The sequence below is a fragment of the Ceratotherium simum genome, chromosome 32, assembly GCF_057802395.1.
Source record: "Ceratotherium simum simum isolate JZ-2026a chromosome 32, ASM5780239v1, whole genome shotgun sequence".
Taxonomy (NCBI): domain Eukaryota; kingdom Metazoa; phylum Chordata; class Mammalia; order Perissodactyla; family Rhinocerotidae; genus Ceratotherium; species Ceratotherium simum.
In genome coordinates, this window is record NC_141931.1 from 9862773 (window position 1) to 9879542 (window position 16770).

The following is a 16770-nucleotide window of genomic DNA, read 5'->3' on the forward strand; positions in this document are numbered from 1 at the left end:
CTGCTAAAATAATTTGAATCTGTGTCACCTCATTTTAATACCATGATGAAGCAGATGAATGAAATGCTCATACCTAAAATAAGTGTTTGAAATTAAGATTCAATTAAGTGGATGACCTTGACAGTTGATTCCAGATTTCCCAGAAGAACTGAAGTGTAGATGCTCTATCTCAGTACTTTTCCTTCAGTAGCTTTTTATACGTTTTTAGTTGGTATAATTTTATTTTTATTCATGTCGATTTGAATTAAATTTGGAAATATTTCAGTCTGAAATCATATATTCTCATGGCCTCTACTCTATAAAGGCATGTACTTTTCATTAAATTGTAATTTGGGACAAATGTGGTGAGTTTTAGCAACACTATATTTGATTTAATCTTCTCACTGCTATTTATAATTTACTTTGTACATTTTCACAAATAATTTGCTCATAATTCTCATGTCAGGGCTCACTTACTATCATTTGGATATCAGTTTGCCCAGTACAAAGAGAATTGTAGTGCTCTGTGATTTATTAATTTGGCATTCGATCTCCATTTTCAGACTAATGACGGGTGGCAGGATTCATGTGTGGCAGGAATGGAGTGTGTAGGGGAGAGATTTGTAGGCACTGAGGTCAGGGAGGGAGGTGGAGTCCAGGTTACCTCGAGCCTTGAAGGCCATTGGAATGACTTCCCTTTTATTCTGAGGTAGGAATCTATGGGAAGGATTTGAGCAGAAGATTGAATATGTGAGGAACTCTGAAGTTCATTTAAGCCTCTGATAAAAAAGAGGGAAACTGTTCCCACAGTGTAGAATTCACCACTGGTCCCACCTACATACTCCTTTCTTTGTGAGACTTTCAGTAGGTTGTAAAGCTTTGCAAATTCATCGGAGGGGAGTGGATAGTGGGGCTGAATCCATTGTCGAAGTGACATAATACTGTTGAGGCAGGAGATTGATGCCTTCTGTGTCTTTGACCAAATTCAGTTAACAGGAAGTGTGCATATGTGGAAAAGAAGGCGAATTGATGGGTGTGGTGATATTTTTCAAAGTACGTATGTTAGTGTTATATATTATTAACATAATTTAATAATGACATGACTTATAAAATCAGTAACAGAAATGTCTTCTTAGGTAGTTGTGAGACAACTTCAACAAGAACTGGCTGATACCCTAAAAAAGCAATCCATGTCAGAGGCTTCACTGGAGGTTACATCACGATATCGTATTAGTTTAGAAGATGAGACACAGGATTTAAAGAAGAAATTAGGTCAAATCAGAAATCAAGTATGTATGAAATTTAACATGTCAACAGTTAATCTAGAGCTGATTAAATAATAGAAAGTGTTTTAGGATACTAATTTTCTTGGGCAGCTTTCTTTTCTATTTTCATTATAATTAATTTATAATTTTACTATCTTTATAATGCACTTTTTTCTTAAACTCTTTCATTCTGCCAGTTATATTATACATTTTTTCTTATAATATTTACGATTAGGAAAGTTGAGAATTATGCATCATTCTTCACAGAAGTTGAGACTTTTTGTTCTACTAAACAATATTTTTTAGTGATATCTTGATTGATGAGGCAAGCCAGATTAAATCAGAGGATAATGTTTAATGAAATGTTCCAGAAAATTATCTTATTTCTCATCTTCACGTTTGTGAATGAATATAGAATCTGTGTATATTTATTTCATGGATTTCAGATGACTTGTACAGAAAGGTTATTAACAAACTAGTTGAAGTCAGGCATTTCCTTCATTTTCTTTTCATTTTAGATATATTGTAAAAGCATGGAAATATTCAGATCATGTATAGTATGTACACCAAAAATAGAGAATTAAGAAAATTATCTAGATCCCACCATTGGATTTTTTAAAAAACTTCGAGATATAATTCACATATCATATAATTCACTCATTTAAAATGAACAATTCAGTATCTCTTAGTATATTCAGAGTTGCACAACTGTTACCAGAGTTAATTTTAGAACATTTTCATCATCCCAAAAAGAAACCCCACATTCCTTGGCTGTCACCCACCCCCAACTCCCCATCTCTCCCAGGCCCAGGCAACTACTTTCTGTCTTTATAGATTTGCCTATTCTGGATATTTCATATCAATGGAATCACACAACACGTGGTCCTTTGTGACTAGCTTCTTTCACTTAACGTTTTCAAGGTTCATCCGTGTTATAGCACATATCAGTACTTCCATTTCTTTTTGTTGTCCAACAATACTCCATTGTGTGGCTAAACCACTTATCAATTCATCAGATGATGGACCTTTGGGTTGTTCCTACTTTTTGGCTGTTAATAATGCTGCTGTGAACATTCATTTATTGTGTGGACATATGATTTTATTTCTCTGCCATTGGATTTTATCTTCTGAGTTAATTGGGCTGAGTTCACCATCTCTCAGCCTTTACTCTTGCTGTCCTTTCTGTCTTCAGTTTCTAGTCCTCTTGCCTAATCGCACATTATTCAGAATGAGTGACAATCTTTCATTCTCCGTGAAGCTTTCTCGACTGTTCTCTCACTGATCTTACTCTCTCCAGCACTTGTCATCTCATCTGTGCAGGACAGTTTAGTTCTTAATTTGATTGTTTTATTTGTTTCAGGAGATAATCTTGTCTTTCTAAGTATAAATTTGTCTAAGGGGGAATAATATTTGATATGCATGGCACCTATCCTCGTATAAATAGAAAATATTTTAGCTTACAATTGTTAGGATAAAATTAAGTACTTTATACCATACCAATAATTTCTTCTTAGAAATATTGATATAATAAAGCTTTTATTCTAAATGAATTTTAAGCAAGTGAATATAAAATTGAAAGTACTACTTAATCTAATAGAGGAGAATTTTTCAATCAAATTCTCATTTTTTTCCCCTTTGCCATGAAAAAAAAGTCTAAATTTGCCTTCCTTCATTATGCAGCCAGAACTGGGATTTACATGCTTATAGCACTTTACCAACTACAAAGCTCTGAGGACAGCTTTTCTGATATGCCAGACCACATAACCTTAACCTACTCATCAGAGTACTTGCTAAAGCAGCCCCACATAAACAGTTGCTGGGAATGAATTGATTCAGAAACTTTGATTTATCAATAGCATCCATTCCTTCCACATCAATGGCTGTGCCTTGACTCTGACAGTCATGTAAGTTATGTACTACTCAATCCAGGAGCTGCTCTTTGCCTTGTAGTCCCTGATCATTGCCCACTGAGTTAGAAGGGCAGTTGTAAGTCAGTATAAGGAAGGAAGTTAGGAAGGAAGTTAGTTATAAGTCATTATAAGCGGAAAAAAGTACTGTTGGCTAGTGGAATTAGTGAAAGTTTTTTGAAGTACCGGGGATATATTCTGGGTCTCATGCTCCCCATTTGCTGCCACTTTGAGTGGTACGAAGAATGATTTCAGTATAACTTGTATAGGAGACCACTTCTGTTGGCCTGCCATCTGCAAAAATGTCAAATTTTATTAGAACATAAAATACAGCAACAATAATAATGCTAATTGCAAATACTTGCTATGTGCTACATACTCTTCTAAGTACTATATTTATATTCCCTAATTTAATCTTCTCAGCATCCCAGTAAGGTAGATACTATTATTGTCTCCATTTTACAGATGACGAAACTGAGACACAGAAAATTTAAGTAATTTGCTCAAGGCCACACAGCTAATAACTGGTGGAGCTGGGATTCAGACCCAGGCATCCTGGCTCCTGTGTAGATGATACCTCTCAAACTGTTCCATGAAACACCTGGTTGTCACCGAAAGCAGCATGTTAACTTGTATGATCGCTGGAATAGCCATGGTTGTTCACATATATGAATTAAAGTTGGTGTGGTGCTTAGAATACAAACATATAAATGTAAATTTGTGTATTTATCTGATAAAATATAATTTAAAAACATGAATAATATGTTTTAGTATTAGAGGAGAGGTCAGTAAGCTTTTCTGTAAAGGGCCAGAGAGTGCATATTTTATGCTTTGTGGCCATAAGGTCTCTGCTGTAACAACTCAGCTCTGCTGTTACGGCACAAAAGTAGCCATAAACAATGTGCAGATGAAACAGTGTGGCTGGGTTCCAATAAAATTTTAGTTACAAACACAGGTGATCGCAGATTTGTACTAGATTATCAGTCGTTACAAGTATTTTTTTCTTTATTTTAGTTGCAAGAAGCACAGGATCGACATATAGAGGCTGTAAGATGTGCTGAGAAGACGCAAGATCACGTACAAAAGTACAATTGAAAGCAGCACAGAAAATAACTTGAGTATTTATAAAGCAGATAAGCAGTGTAGTATGAGAATTATATCAGTTATGATAATAAATGCATCAGTGTTGAGCTGGATAAAAATTTCAGCTTTGAACTATTTTGAAATGCATGCTTTTTGCACATTACCTCTAAATTTTGCACATCATCCACAAACACCACTAGAGAAATGGCACAATTGCCAAATCATCTACTACCCAAATTTTAAGAATTTATGTAATTGCACCTTCAGATGTTTGTTCAGAAATTATGTGGTATTTTTTTTAATCTATATGTGAGAGTAATTATCTAAAAATATACATTTTAGGCTTGAAATTGAAAATGCCAAGTTAAAAGTTACAATCAAAAAGCAAGCGGGCAAAATTGAACAGCTTCAGAAAAACCTGTTAGGTACAAGTTCGGTAAGTCAATCTCTTAATTTCTATCACACTGAAAAGGAATTTTTATTTCACTAGTAGTAGTATATAAGAATATTTTGGACATTATTACATTTATATTGATACTTCTTGCTACTAGTGGTGTAATTCCTCTTTATAGAGAAAGTTGACTGAATTCATAAAATTAATGATTTTTCAGTTAAGAGTTTAATGAAAAAGATTATGATAATCTAAAAGCAATGTTTATATATACCTCATTTTGTTTGTCCATTCATCTATGGGTGAACGTTTGGGTTTTTCAACCTTTTGGCCATTGTTAATAATGCTGCTATGAACACTGGTATGCACATAACTGTTTGAGTCCCTGCTACAATTTTTTAATGTGTTTAAAAATTCCCAGAAACTGAAATTCTGGACCTCTGAAATTCTCTTGTAATCTAAATCCCTCAGTGAGATTTTGAGAATGAATTACTTTTAATATTGTAATTTGTTCTCTTCATCAAGAATGAATACTAGGTCATTATGCAAGCATTTTTCTGAAAGGAATGTGTTTTTCTCTTTGTTGGATTTTAATAAAGAAGAGATACCAGTGAAAAAGTAGAAATGTTGCTCAATCAGGACTTTCCATTGTAACATAGTGCTTCTAGCATTGCGAGTTCAGAAACTAATTTTTTTCCATTCACTTGAGTTAATCAGCCTTTCAAAGATTTGACAATCCAATCTCAGAAAAGATTGATGTCTAATCCAGGATTCTAATTTATTGATATATGGTGAAAACTATATAACTGTTTCCCAAGCAGAACAGGATTCCCCTGCCATTCATACTCTCCTTTGTAGGAGAGGCTGCCTGTGGTTTCAGATCAGAAGATTGCATTTTGGACCCTGAGTTGGAGCAGTGAGGTAGATGCACCTACCAACTAGTTTTTTTCAGTTACAATAGCTATTCATTATACAGATATACCTATTAGGGGAACTAGAACATTCTGTTGACTGGTCTTCCTTGTGGCTGAAGAAACATTGAAAATTATTTTTTTCTAGACTTCATATATATTAGTCACATTGTATTAGCATACTTTTCGTATAAGTGACATGACAATATGTTGGTAAAAAGTCTTCTGTGAATGAGAAGGTCAGGAGCTGTCCCCTTACAGTGTCATATAGAAATCTATTAAGGTATCAAAAATTAAAAAATTTGTAAGAATACCCAAAACTGACTAAGCTTATTCAAAAATAATGAGGAATTTTCTGTAGATATCTATAGAAATGAGTTAGGACTGTGACATAGAATTATTAGCCATTTTAAGGTCTACCCTGTGAATCAAAAATTTAATGAGACAACTTTCAACCAACTCAGTCAATAGCCCTAACTTCTCTAAAAGATTCTCATCTCATGAATCCCCATCTCATAATCCCCAGAGACTACCTGGGTTAAGTTATTTGATCAACATAATTTTGAGGTAAAGAGTCCGGATTGGGAAGAAGAGAACTCTAGCTGGCTCAAGCCTCCAAACAATATAGTTGAGTATGCATCAGAAAGGAACTTCAGAAGAAGACTTCCATAAAGCCAGATTTCTATGGAATAGCAAATTATTCAAAAGAAAAGCAAATAATTGATAAGCTGACCCTTGTGGAAGACTTTTGCATTATAAAAGAAAAACAAGACAAAGTATGCTGGTCAACATCCTAAGGGTAAGGGTGCCCCCTCAAGATTAGAAAATAACACTGTACTCAAAAGTTAACACCAATAAGAATCAATATAAAATGTACAAGATTAGCTGTCTACAAAGGTAATCCACACCAAGTAATGGTTTATGAGTGTGTGGTTGAGGTTATTGTCTATGAGGAACTAGAAGGAAGAGAGAAAAGTACAGATGACCTTGGTAAAGGGGTCAAGGCTGGAAATGTAGATTAGGGAATCTGATTTGAAGCCTTGAGATTTAAGGAACTCAGAGAATTTGGAAAGAGGACTAGATGTCATTTAGAAATGAAGTGAGGGTAGAGGAGCAGAGAGAGGGTGTGGTCAGTTATTAGTTTCTGCTGAGAAGTAAAGCAGGATAAGGACTAAAAAAAAGGTCCTTGATCCTCAAAAAAATTTTAGTGGAATTATCGGATTGAAAGTCAGATTTTACTGTAAAAGAAAAGAATAAACGAGGAAAGATGAATCTTTGGATGAGACCATGCATTAAAGGTTAGAGTCCATTAGAAGGGAAGAAACGGGATGATAGAAAAAGCTATAAGAATCAAGCAACAGTTATGCTTTTATATAATATAGAGAAGACTTGAACTTTATTTAAAGAGATAAGTGGTTAATAGAAAAGGAGAAATTGAAACCTGTGGAACTTACAAAGAATGAGTCACATGATCATCAAAAATGTAATGGGGACTGCAGGGGAATTTACCAAAGATTATCTTAGTAAGGTGTGATTTAACAAAACCTGGAATATCTTGAACTATTGTTGAAAATGTTTCTAGGGCATCTTTAGAAACTAATATGTAAATATAGCCACTTTGTAAAAAGAAATTCATTAATGCTTAGTATTTTGTGTATAAATACTTCTGTTTTTAACAAATAAATTTTGGCAATTTATAAATAAATTTCAGAAAAAATAATTGATGAAAATGTAAAATCAATTTAAGCTCTTTTAAGAAAAATCATTATTTTTGAAATCTTTCCTTACTGGCATCAGGTAAACCTGTCTAAACACATCTTACTCATGAACTCATGAGAAATAATATTTTTAAGAAGTGTGAGTCTAGATTTTTACAGATAATTTTCTTTAAAAATTTTTTTCAAAGTCTGAGGATGAAAAGGAACAATTAAAGAAATTTACTGAGTTAAAACAATCTCTGGAATATAGTTTGGATCAAGAAATGAAGAAAAATAGTGAATTAGAAAAAGAGATTACTGGGTAAGATTTTAATATTTCAGATCATTTCAACCATTAATTAATTGATTTAACTATAATTTTACTTTATTAAAACCTAAATACGTATTCCTTTTATATCTGCATTTTCATAATTAAACAAAATATGCTATTTAAAAATTTACTTCAGAAACTCACAGCACAATCTACAACGCCAAAATAGTGTACTTACTTTTTCATTATTCCTAAAACAATAACATCAATACCTTTTGCATATAATGTCAACTGCACTCTTCATTGTCTATCTTGAATTTTTATTTCTGCAAGGTATCGTTGCTTTCTTTGATAATCTTTCCTTCTTTTAGTAGTGTTCTTCCCTTCAGCATTCAAATATTTTAATATCTAAAAACCTATCTGTACCATTGTTTAATAACAGCAAAAATTATCTTGATTTGGCTTATATTTTCTTTCTGCCTTATTTAGTTATAAAATATATCATACATACAAAAATTACATATATGACTTAAAGAAGAATAAAATGAATAATCATGTTTTTACCACTCAGCTAAAAAAATGAGGTATTTCCCAATGTCTGTGAAGCCCTCACAGGGCTTCCTTTCTGTTTATTTGCTGAGTACTGAAGTTTGTTCTGTGGTTGCAATCAACATTTTGCTCTCATTTAACTGTCTTTCTCTACATTGTTTTGCATCCGTTCCGTTTTGTTAATGTTGTGCAAACCAAGATCTCTAGATCTCTTCTTAAAACATCTTGATGAGACTGTAACACATTATCTCTCTGCTGATTTGCTTTCTTCTAAAGGTCTGCCTGTTTCCTTTTTCCCTCAACTCAGACTTCAAACATTATTTTTCCCTTTTTATTTTGAATGATCTCCTTGATGTTTTTTGTGTGTACTTTCTTTTCTTCTTGTAGACTGTGGTCAGTAGGTACCAAAATGTATTTTTGAGTCTTTTGAGAACATTTATATATAAGTATACTTTTCTTCTTCACCTTGAATACCGATCTCTGCTTTATAACTAATATTTAGTAATAGGTTAATAGTAATATTAACATACTAAAAATGGTTATTAATAACTTATAAGAACTTTGTATAGTTACAGAATTAATCCTTTATCATGTATGTCATAAAAATTTTCTTAATATTTACCTTAGATTATAGTTTAGTATGCTTTTAAACAATATTAGATTGGAATGAATGAGAAAGGCTCGTAATTTATAGATTTGTTTATTTTATATGGTAGAATATAATATCTGTGTAAATAATTGTTAAATATTTACTCTTAAAGAACTTGACTTACTCATTCTGTACCTTTCTGCAGATTTAAGAAACTCTTAAAAATGACAAGAAAGAAGTTAAATGAATATGAGAATGGAGAGCTTAGTTTCCAGGGAGATTTAAAAACCAATCAAATTGAAATGGATATTCATATTAATATGCTAAAACATAAGGTAATTTTTAATCAATTTTCGGACCCCAAAATCACTTAATTTGGGGAAATATGTCACTCAGTGCTTTGAGCAGTGAAATATAGATTTTTCTGTTAATTTTATAGACTTGATACCAGTACAAAAGACAACTTTTTTCTATATCATTTTTCTAGAAAAAGGGCATACTGTGTACTGTCCTATGTCTTGAAGCCTGGCTAGTGATCTAGAGCCGAGCAGCACACCGTTACATGACCCCAAAGCACTGGCACGAAATCAATTTTTTTTTGGTAACAGCTTTATTGAGATATAATGAACACACCATGCAGTTGACTCTTTTAAAGTGTACAATTCAGTGGTTTTTAGAGTATTCAAAGAGTTATGAAATCATCACCACAATTCATTTTAGAACATTTTCATCACCCTACAAAGAAACCCTATACCCTTTAGCCATCACCCTGTGCCAGTTTCCCCTTCCCCACTCTTCTCAACCCTAGGGAACCACTGCTCTACTCTCTATCTCTATAGATTTGCCCATTCTGGACATTTCATATCAATGGAATCACACAATATGTGGTCCTTCGTGACTGCCATCTTTTATTTAGCGTAATATTTTCAAGGTACATCTATTTTGTAACATGTATCAGTACTTTGTTTCTTTTTATTGCTGAATAATATTCCGTTGTATGGACATACTACATTTTATTTATCCATTCATCAGTTGATGGACCTTTGGCTTGTATCAACATTTGGGCTATTATTAGTAATGCTGCTTATGAACATTCATGTCCAAGTTTTTGTGTGAACATGTTTTCATTTCTCTTGGGAATATACTTATGAATGAAATTGCTGGCTCATATGGTAACTGTATTTAACCTTTTGAGGAACTGCCAGACTGTTTTCCAAAATGGCTGCACCATTTTACATTTTCATCCACAGTGTATGAGGGTTTCAGTTTCTCCACATTCTTGCTAACATTTGTCATTAGCTGTCTTTTTGATTATAGCCATCCTAGTGGGTGTGAAATGACATCTCATTGTGGTTTTGATTTGCATTTTTCTGGTAACTAATGATGTTGAGCATCTTTTCATGTGCTTATTATCTGTTTGTATATTTTCTTTGAAGAGCTGTCTATTCAATTCCTTTGCCCATTTTGAAATTGGATTATAAAAATTCTTTAGATATCCTAGATACAAATCCCTTATCAGATATAGGATTTCCAAATATTTTGTCTCATTCATTAGCTTGCCTTCACTTTCTTGAAAGTGTCCTTTGATCCACAGAAGTTTTTAATTTTGATGAAGTCCAGTTAATCTGTTTTTCTCTTTTGTTGTCATATCTAAGAAACAGTTGCCAAATCCAGTCATGAAGATATACACCTATGTTTTCTTCTAAGAGTTTTATCCTTTTAGCTCTTACCTTTTGAGTTAATTTTTATACATGGTATGAGGTAGAGTCTAATTTTATTCTTTTGCATGTCCAGTTGTTCCAGTACCATTTGTTAAAAAGACTGTTCTTGTCCCATTTAATTGTTTGGCACTCTTGTTGAAAATCAATTGGTCATAAATGTGAGGGTTTATTTTTGAGTTCTCAATTCTAATTCATTATCTATATGTCTGTCCTCATGCCAGTACCAAATCAAATTTTTAAAAAGTCAGTGTAGTAGAATGTCTTTAACTCTACTCCTGTGGAGATTTTTTGCTTCTTGAAGGAGCCTGTGGCCAGTTTATGCATTGCTGACTCCATAACATGATGGGAAGTAAGCTTACAAAAATAAAATCCATTCCTTTTATTTTCTCCATTTAAACTTTCGGTCTCTCACCCAGTGCCTCCCACTTTGTTCCCATTTCCATCAAATCTTGGTCACAAGATCTGCTGACTCAGTCTGCTATTTCCTTCATTATGATTAACTCACTATATTTCATAGACTTATCCATAAATTTCACCATCTAGGAAGAAGATTAAGTCTGGGCTGTCAGCTTTCCTCTTCAGAAATCTCACTAATTTGTCATCTTGCAATTCACAATTAGATCCTCTTTTGACCTGACTGACCTGATTCTTGTGTATAACACTGGTGCTGAGCCTGTTCTTGGCACAGATCCTACGTTCTCAGAAACCACAATTCCCTGTATTTACCTTCTTTTACTTAAACAGAAAGAGAGGCATAGCTGTACTTTATAGCTCAATACATAATTAATGGAATAAATATTTCATCTCGTCCAAAGAAAAATTGTCATGAGTACAGCTGTTAAAAATCAAGTAGTACTCAATCAATTTATCAGAGACAAATAATAGATTAGTGATTTGAATTTCAAAATCTCAAAACCAGTTTGTATGATATGGCAAAGCATTGTACTACATAAAGACGAAATGGTCTTACCTCCCATACAAACAAGCTCGCAGTAAGGTAAAGGAGAAATTGTATTTAATGTAAATAGTGCCAGAGGACGCTACATTTATCTTACTACTGAAAAGATTAAAAATGATTCCATCATGTTTTCTTTATTTTCTCACTGAGGAAAGGAAAATGAAGATTGAGTACTAGATCGATTAATAAATACTGAAAGCTGCCTATCTCTTATAGAATTTCAGTTAATTGAAATCAGGCAAAAGATCTAATTTTGGTTATTAAGCTATTTCTAGTTGTCTTTCAACCATTACACTTCACATCATATGTGTCCTTCCTTACCAGTCTTCCTTATCCCCAGACTTGAGGGGAAATTCTAAAGAGGCATTCCTGCCTATTTGTAAGGAATTGTAACTGAAGGAAACCCTAGAAAAACTTCCTCCTTGATAGTTCTTTGGTCTTTCTTCTGGTTATCTGCTTCTTCTCATTAGCATTGTTTGTAATTAATAAATTAATCTGAACATTTGTTAGATCCCACTTCACAGGAGACTAATTTCTACTGTATAAGTTATGTTTCTCATTTCTTTTTTTCATCCACTTTTCTGTTTATCCGTTTTTCCCTAACAAACGCCCCAAAGTTTAGTGGCTTGAATAAACCACATTTATTTTGTTCACAAATCTATAGTTAGGAAAAGAGTGATCAGGACAGCTTGTATCTGTTCCCCTCAGCTTCAACTGGGGCAACTCGCAGTCTGGTGGCTGGAATCATTTGAAGGTTTGTTCACTCACATGTCGGCTTGTTGATGCTGGCCATCTGCTGAAACTTTCGTTGGGGCAGGCAGCCGGAACACCTACACGGGAACACCTAGGCTCTCTTTGTGGCCTGAGCTTTCTCACAACACGGGGACTGGGTTCCCGGGTTAAGCAGCCTGAGATACAGAGCCAAGGAGAAGCTGTATTGCCTTTTCTAGCCTAGCCTTGGAATTCACACAGCATCACTTTCACCACATTCTGTTCATTAGGAGCAAGTCTTTAAGGTTGGCCCATATTCTATCTTTTTTATGGAATGAATATTAAAAAACTTATGGACACATTTAAAAACCAGCATAATCTACCTACTGGCCACAATTCTTTATATTCCTCCCACATGAATAATACACTCATCTGTACACAGTATCCCCCACAAGACTCGATTGTGGCATAAGGCTCAGGCTGGAGTCCAAAATCTTACCATCTTAATCAGATGCAGATGGGGATGAGGTGCCTGGGTTGCAGTTTCTAGAGTATAGCCCCTCTAGTACAATTCCTCTCAATACAAAGACTTGAGAACTAAAGAGACAAGTTATCCACCACCCACACACCCCAGCACTCTGCTAAACTGCTAACGATTCTCCCATTCAGAAATAGAAAATGGGAGGCACACTAGTCCATAGCAATTCTGAAAGACAGCCCCATGCATGCTGCTAGTTCTTTAATTCGGACTTAGTCCTAGCCATAGGAAGGCTTCTCCACGGCCCTTTGCTGTACCCTCTGGGCTCTTTGTTCTGTCCTTTTCATAAGAAATGACTTGTGTTTTGCAGCTGAGTAGTTTTCTTAGCCTGCTTCCGCCCTGTACAACTTCTAAGACCCAAAGGCCTCTTCATTATGTACTGTCTTGGTCTCTTCTAGTCCAAACTAGCAAGCAGTGTTTTTGCTACTACAATTTTCTTAACAACTTTGAGTTTCTTGTGAATTTTATTGGGGTTCATGCCATTAGAAAAGCCACCCTCTCAACTCTTTTTGAGATAAGCTCTTCACCTCGCGCTTCTTGTGAAGCTGTTGTAAGACAATGCCTTTAAAATTTAAAATTCTTATAGTCTTAGGATCCTTAAAGGAATTTGAGGCACCACCTTAAGTCTTTCCAAGGGTTTAGCAAACAGTTTTACAGGCTTGGCTTCAGCCTTAGATCGTGTTTTCCTGGCGGCACCCTAGATTTGATCTGAGCTCAGAAGCTGTTTCTCTATTTTAGCATCATTTGACAATTGGGCATGCGGAGAGGCTGTAAATGGGGAACAGATATTCGAACCGAGTAAGTCTTGGTTCCTTTATATTTAATGGTCTTTCTTTAGCTTAGCTCTCCCGTCGATTTTACTTTCAGCTGCTTCGTAGCAAGGGTCTCCTTTCCTCCAGCTTTCAGTGTCATTTTCTTCACTTGCCTAGAAGCCCTTGCTGTCAGCCTCTGGCAGGGCCATCAGGCTTCCACTAAGAGTCTCTTGGTTTTCATTCTTACTCTCCTCTACATCCTTTCAGAGTCCACCTGTCTCCTGGTTCAAAGGCACTCCATGTTTTAGTTCTTTCTTTTTAATGGCAGCACCCCATTTTTTAATATCAGTATCTGTGCCAGTTATTTATTGCTGCATAATAAAGCACCTCAAGGCCTAGTGGCTGAAAACAGCCTTTATTTTGTTCACAGATCTGCAGTTAGGCAAGGCTCCGTAAGGCCAGACCATTTCTTCTCCACTTGGCATCAGCTGGGATGACTTGAAGCTGAGGTCTAGAGTCATCTAAAGGCTGGTTCACGCACATGTCTGGAGTGGAAGCTGGCTTTTGGTTGGGACGTTAGCTGGGGCGGTCTCAGCTGGAACACCTCCATGAGGACTCACCATGTGGCCTGGGCTTCTTCACAACGTGGTGCCTGGGTTCTCAGGGTGAACTTCCCTAGAGAGAGAAAGTCAGACGGAAGCTGCATCATATTTTCTAACCTAGCCTTAGAAGTCACAGGAGTTCCACCATATTCTATTCACTGGAGACCAATTACTGAGGCCAGCACATATTTAGGGGGAGGGAATTTCATGGGAGAAGTGTCAAAGAATTTGCATACATGTTTTAAAACCATCACATCCACTCACCTTGTCTTACTAATTAATCATTATATCTAAAGGAAAGTAGTTCTTCCCAACTCGTATCACTGAAATGACAGCAAGTTTTTGTGTTGTTGTTTTTATTGTTTAGCACGTTCTCTTATTTTGTGGAAAGTAACAAAGGATTATAAGATAACGCGATTGAATTAAGGCATTTTTTCTTCAAAAAAATGTATGGATCATCTCACTAAACTTGCATACTGGGAGATGTGATTTCTCCTTAACCCTGAGCATCATTTCTCCTTGGAATACAATTCAAATTAGCATAAACTATCTGTAGTTCAGGAAAAGGCTTATAGCATTAGAATCCATATTTACAAGATTCATTAATTAGAGTCTTATTTTCAAAATCTCATTTTGGGAGACATGTATTGACTCATGCCTAAATAACTCAATATCATATCCCTAAAATTTCTTTAAGAATTACGGAGAGTTAAGATGGGGGGAAGAGGTAAGAGACTTTGTACTAAGAGGTGACATATAGTCATTTTATGGAGGAAAGATGTGAAACAATCATAGAAAAATAAGAGTATAAAATCAAGTGCAAATATTATGTGGCAAAGATAATGACAGTAGAGGATACAGTTTTGTGACTCCTGGTGGTTTTAACTTTTTTCTTGATTTTCTGAGTAATTCAAGGTTCCACGTTCTAAGACTCTACTACAGTATAGATAACATTTTATTGCAACTGAATTTATTTCACAATTTGACAGTGGTTTTGAGTTAGACTGTTCTCAGTCTGCTTCCTTCATTACCAAACTATATTATTTTATTCATGCAGATTGATGATCTTACAGCAAAACTGGAAACTGCATCTTCAAAATGTGTACATCTGGATGCAGAAAAGCAAGTTCTTCAACAGGAATTATTATCTATGAAAGCAATACAAAAGAAATGTGAAAAACTAGAGAAGAGTAAAAGGAAGTTGGAACAAGAAGTGGTAAATCTCAGAAGTCACATAGAAATGAATATGGTGGAACACAGTCAAGTAGAACAGTATAAATGGGAGATTGAAGAAAGAGCAAGACAGGATATAGTAGAAAAATTAAAAGAAGTCAATCTATTTTTGCAGGTTGGTTTATTGATCTATAATGGGCTTTAATTCATTTTACTGCAAAATACATTTTGGATATATACTGTGTCTGTATTTCCTCTACTTTCCTTATAGCAATTGGTTTTGTAGATTTCTGGAAGGAAGGTAGTGTTTGTTTCTCCCTTTAAATATTTGTTTCCATCATTATTATTATCACCAAATTGACCCCTAGTGAGAATCATTCTATTTTTAAGACCAGTTGGTATAAAACAAGAGTATTGGGAGGAAAAGAAAAAAAATGTGATTTAAAAATGGTACCATACTCTTGAATTATTCTTAAGTTATAGTGTTCAATTTTTTAAATTTTAAATGGATTCTATTATTCTTTGAATTGTCAGATTACATGAATACTAATATAACAATGACTTAACTATTTTTATAAATCAGTTGACATTGATGATTAATATTTTAAAGTTTAGCTTTTTTTTCACATTTAAAACTGCTCTCTGAATCATTGACTCAAAATTAAAGGAAACAAATATACTATAATTATTCAGGTCATAATTATTTTAAAAATGTATCCTTTTAATTTTGCTTTAGACACAAGCAGCAGCTCAAGAAAACTTAGAGCAGTTAAGAGAGAATAATAATGCTTCAATAAGAAGTCAAATGGAACATAGAATTAAAGATCTGGAATCTGAACTCTCCAAAATGAAAATTTCTCAAGAAGATTTTAATAAAACAGAATTGGAAAAATATAAGCAACTCTATCTAGAAGAATCAAAAGTTAGAAAATCATTGGAAAATAAACTAAACAAGTAAGTCAAAACATAGAATCATAGAAAATAAATTTAGCTCATTAATTTGCCTCTAAAGCATAATTTTTATCAAGCCAGGTTCATGAGGTTAGTAGGAAGTGAAAGCTAACTAGATAGTATAGTTTTGGAAAATGTTAGTAAATGAACTTACATTTAACATGTTAGTCCAGGACAATTTGCATCTCTCCCCCTTTTTTGATTTTATATGACTTCATTTTTTTCCCCTTAGTATTTTCATAGAGTTAACCTGATCTACTAGTGTTTAAGCTAAGTATTTTGGGGGCTTTATAATTTAGACAGCCACTCAGAATTCCCCTGAATAGAAATATTAACAAATGTAACTAATTTTTGTAAGATTACATCTTAAACCCGAAGGGTCAAGTACTATTGCTATGGGCTTATTAACTTTCTTGACTGAGATCTTTGGTATTATTACTAGAGGGCGCCTTGAGACAAACTCTCCTTCATAGCTTTTCTACGCTATATAAAACCATCCACGTGAAATAGGGAAAGATTATCCTAGGGGTGAAGGGCAGTGTAATTCACAAAATCATTTGAGGGGGATGTGGAAGACAGAAAGGGCAGATCCCACCTCCAGTACCTTGGTAACAATGTTGGGAGCTAATTGCCCAACTTGGCTGTCTCCTTCTACCCTAGAGGGTGTCACTCTAAATTAGTCCTCAGTGCCAAATGCTTCATTTCTCTGAGGTAAGGAGTGA

General features: G+C 34.5%; 1 protein-coding gene across 17 annotated transcripts in view; it reads left to right on the forward strand.

The window, feature by feature from the left end:
* Positions 1–16770, forward strand: part of LOC101401040 (ankyrin repeat domain containing 26) — a 93692-nt gene that overhangs the window by 67679 nt on the left and 9243 nt on the right. For 13 of the 17 annotated variants that reach the window (XM_087420698.1, XM_087420699.1, XM_087420712.1 and 10 more), the window contains 7 exons: positions 1116–1268; positions 4166–4236; positions 4577–4670; positions 7443–7555; positions 8848–8977; positions 14982–15272; positions 15834–16051. In XM_087420698.1, coding sequence (XP_087276824.1) covers positions 1116–1268; positions 4166–4236; positions 4577–4670; positions 7443–7555; positions 8848–8977; positions 14982–15272; positions 15834–16051 — 1070 coding nt within the window. The other 4 variants (XM_087420713.1, XM_087420700.1, XM_087420703.1 and 1 more) reach the window with 4 other exon arrangements.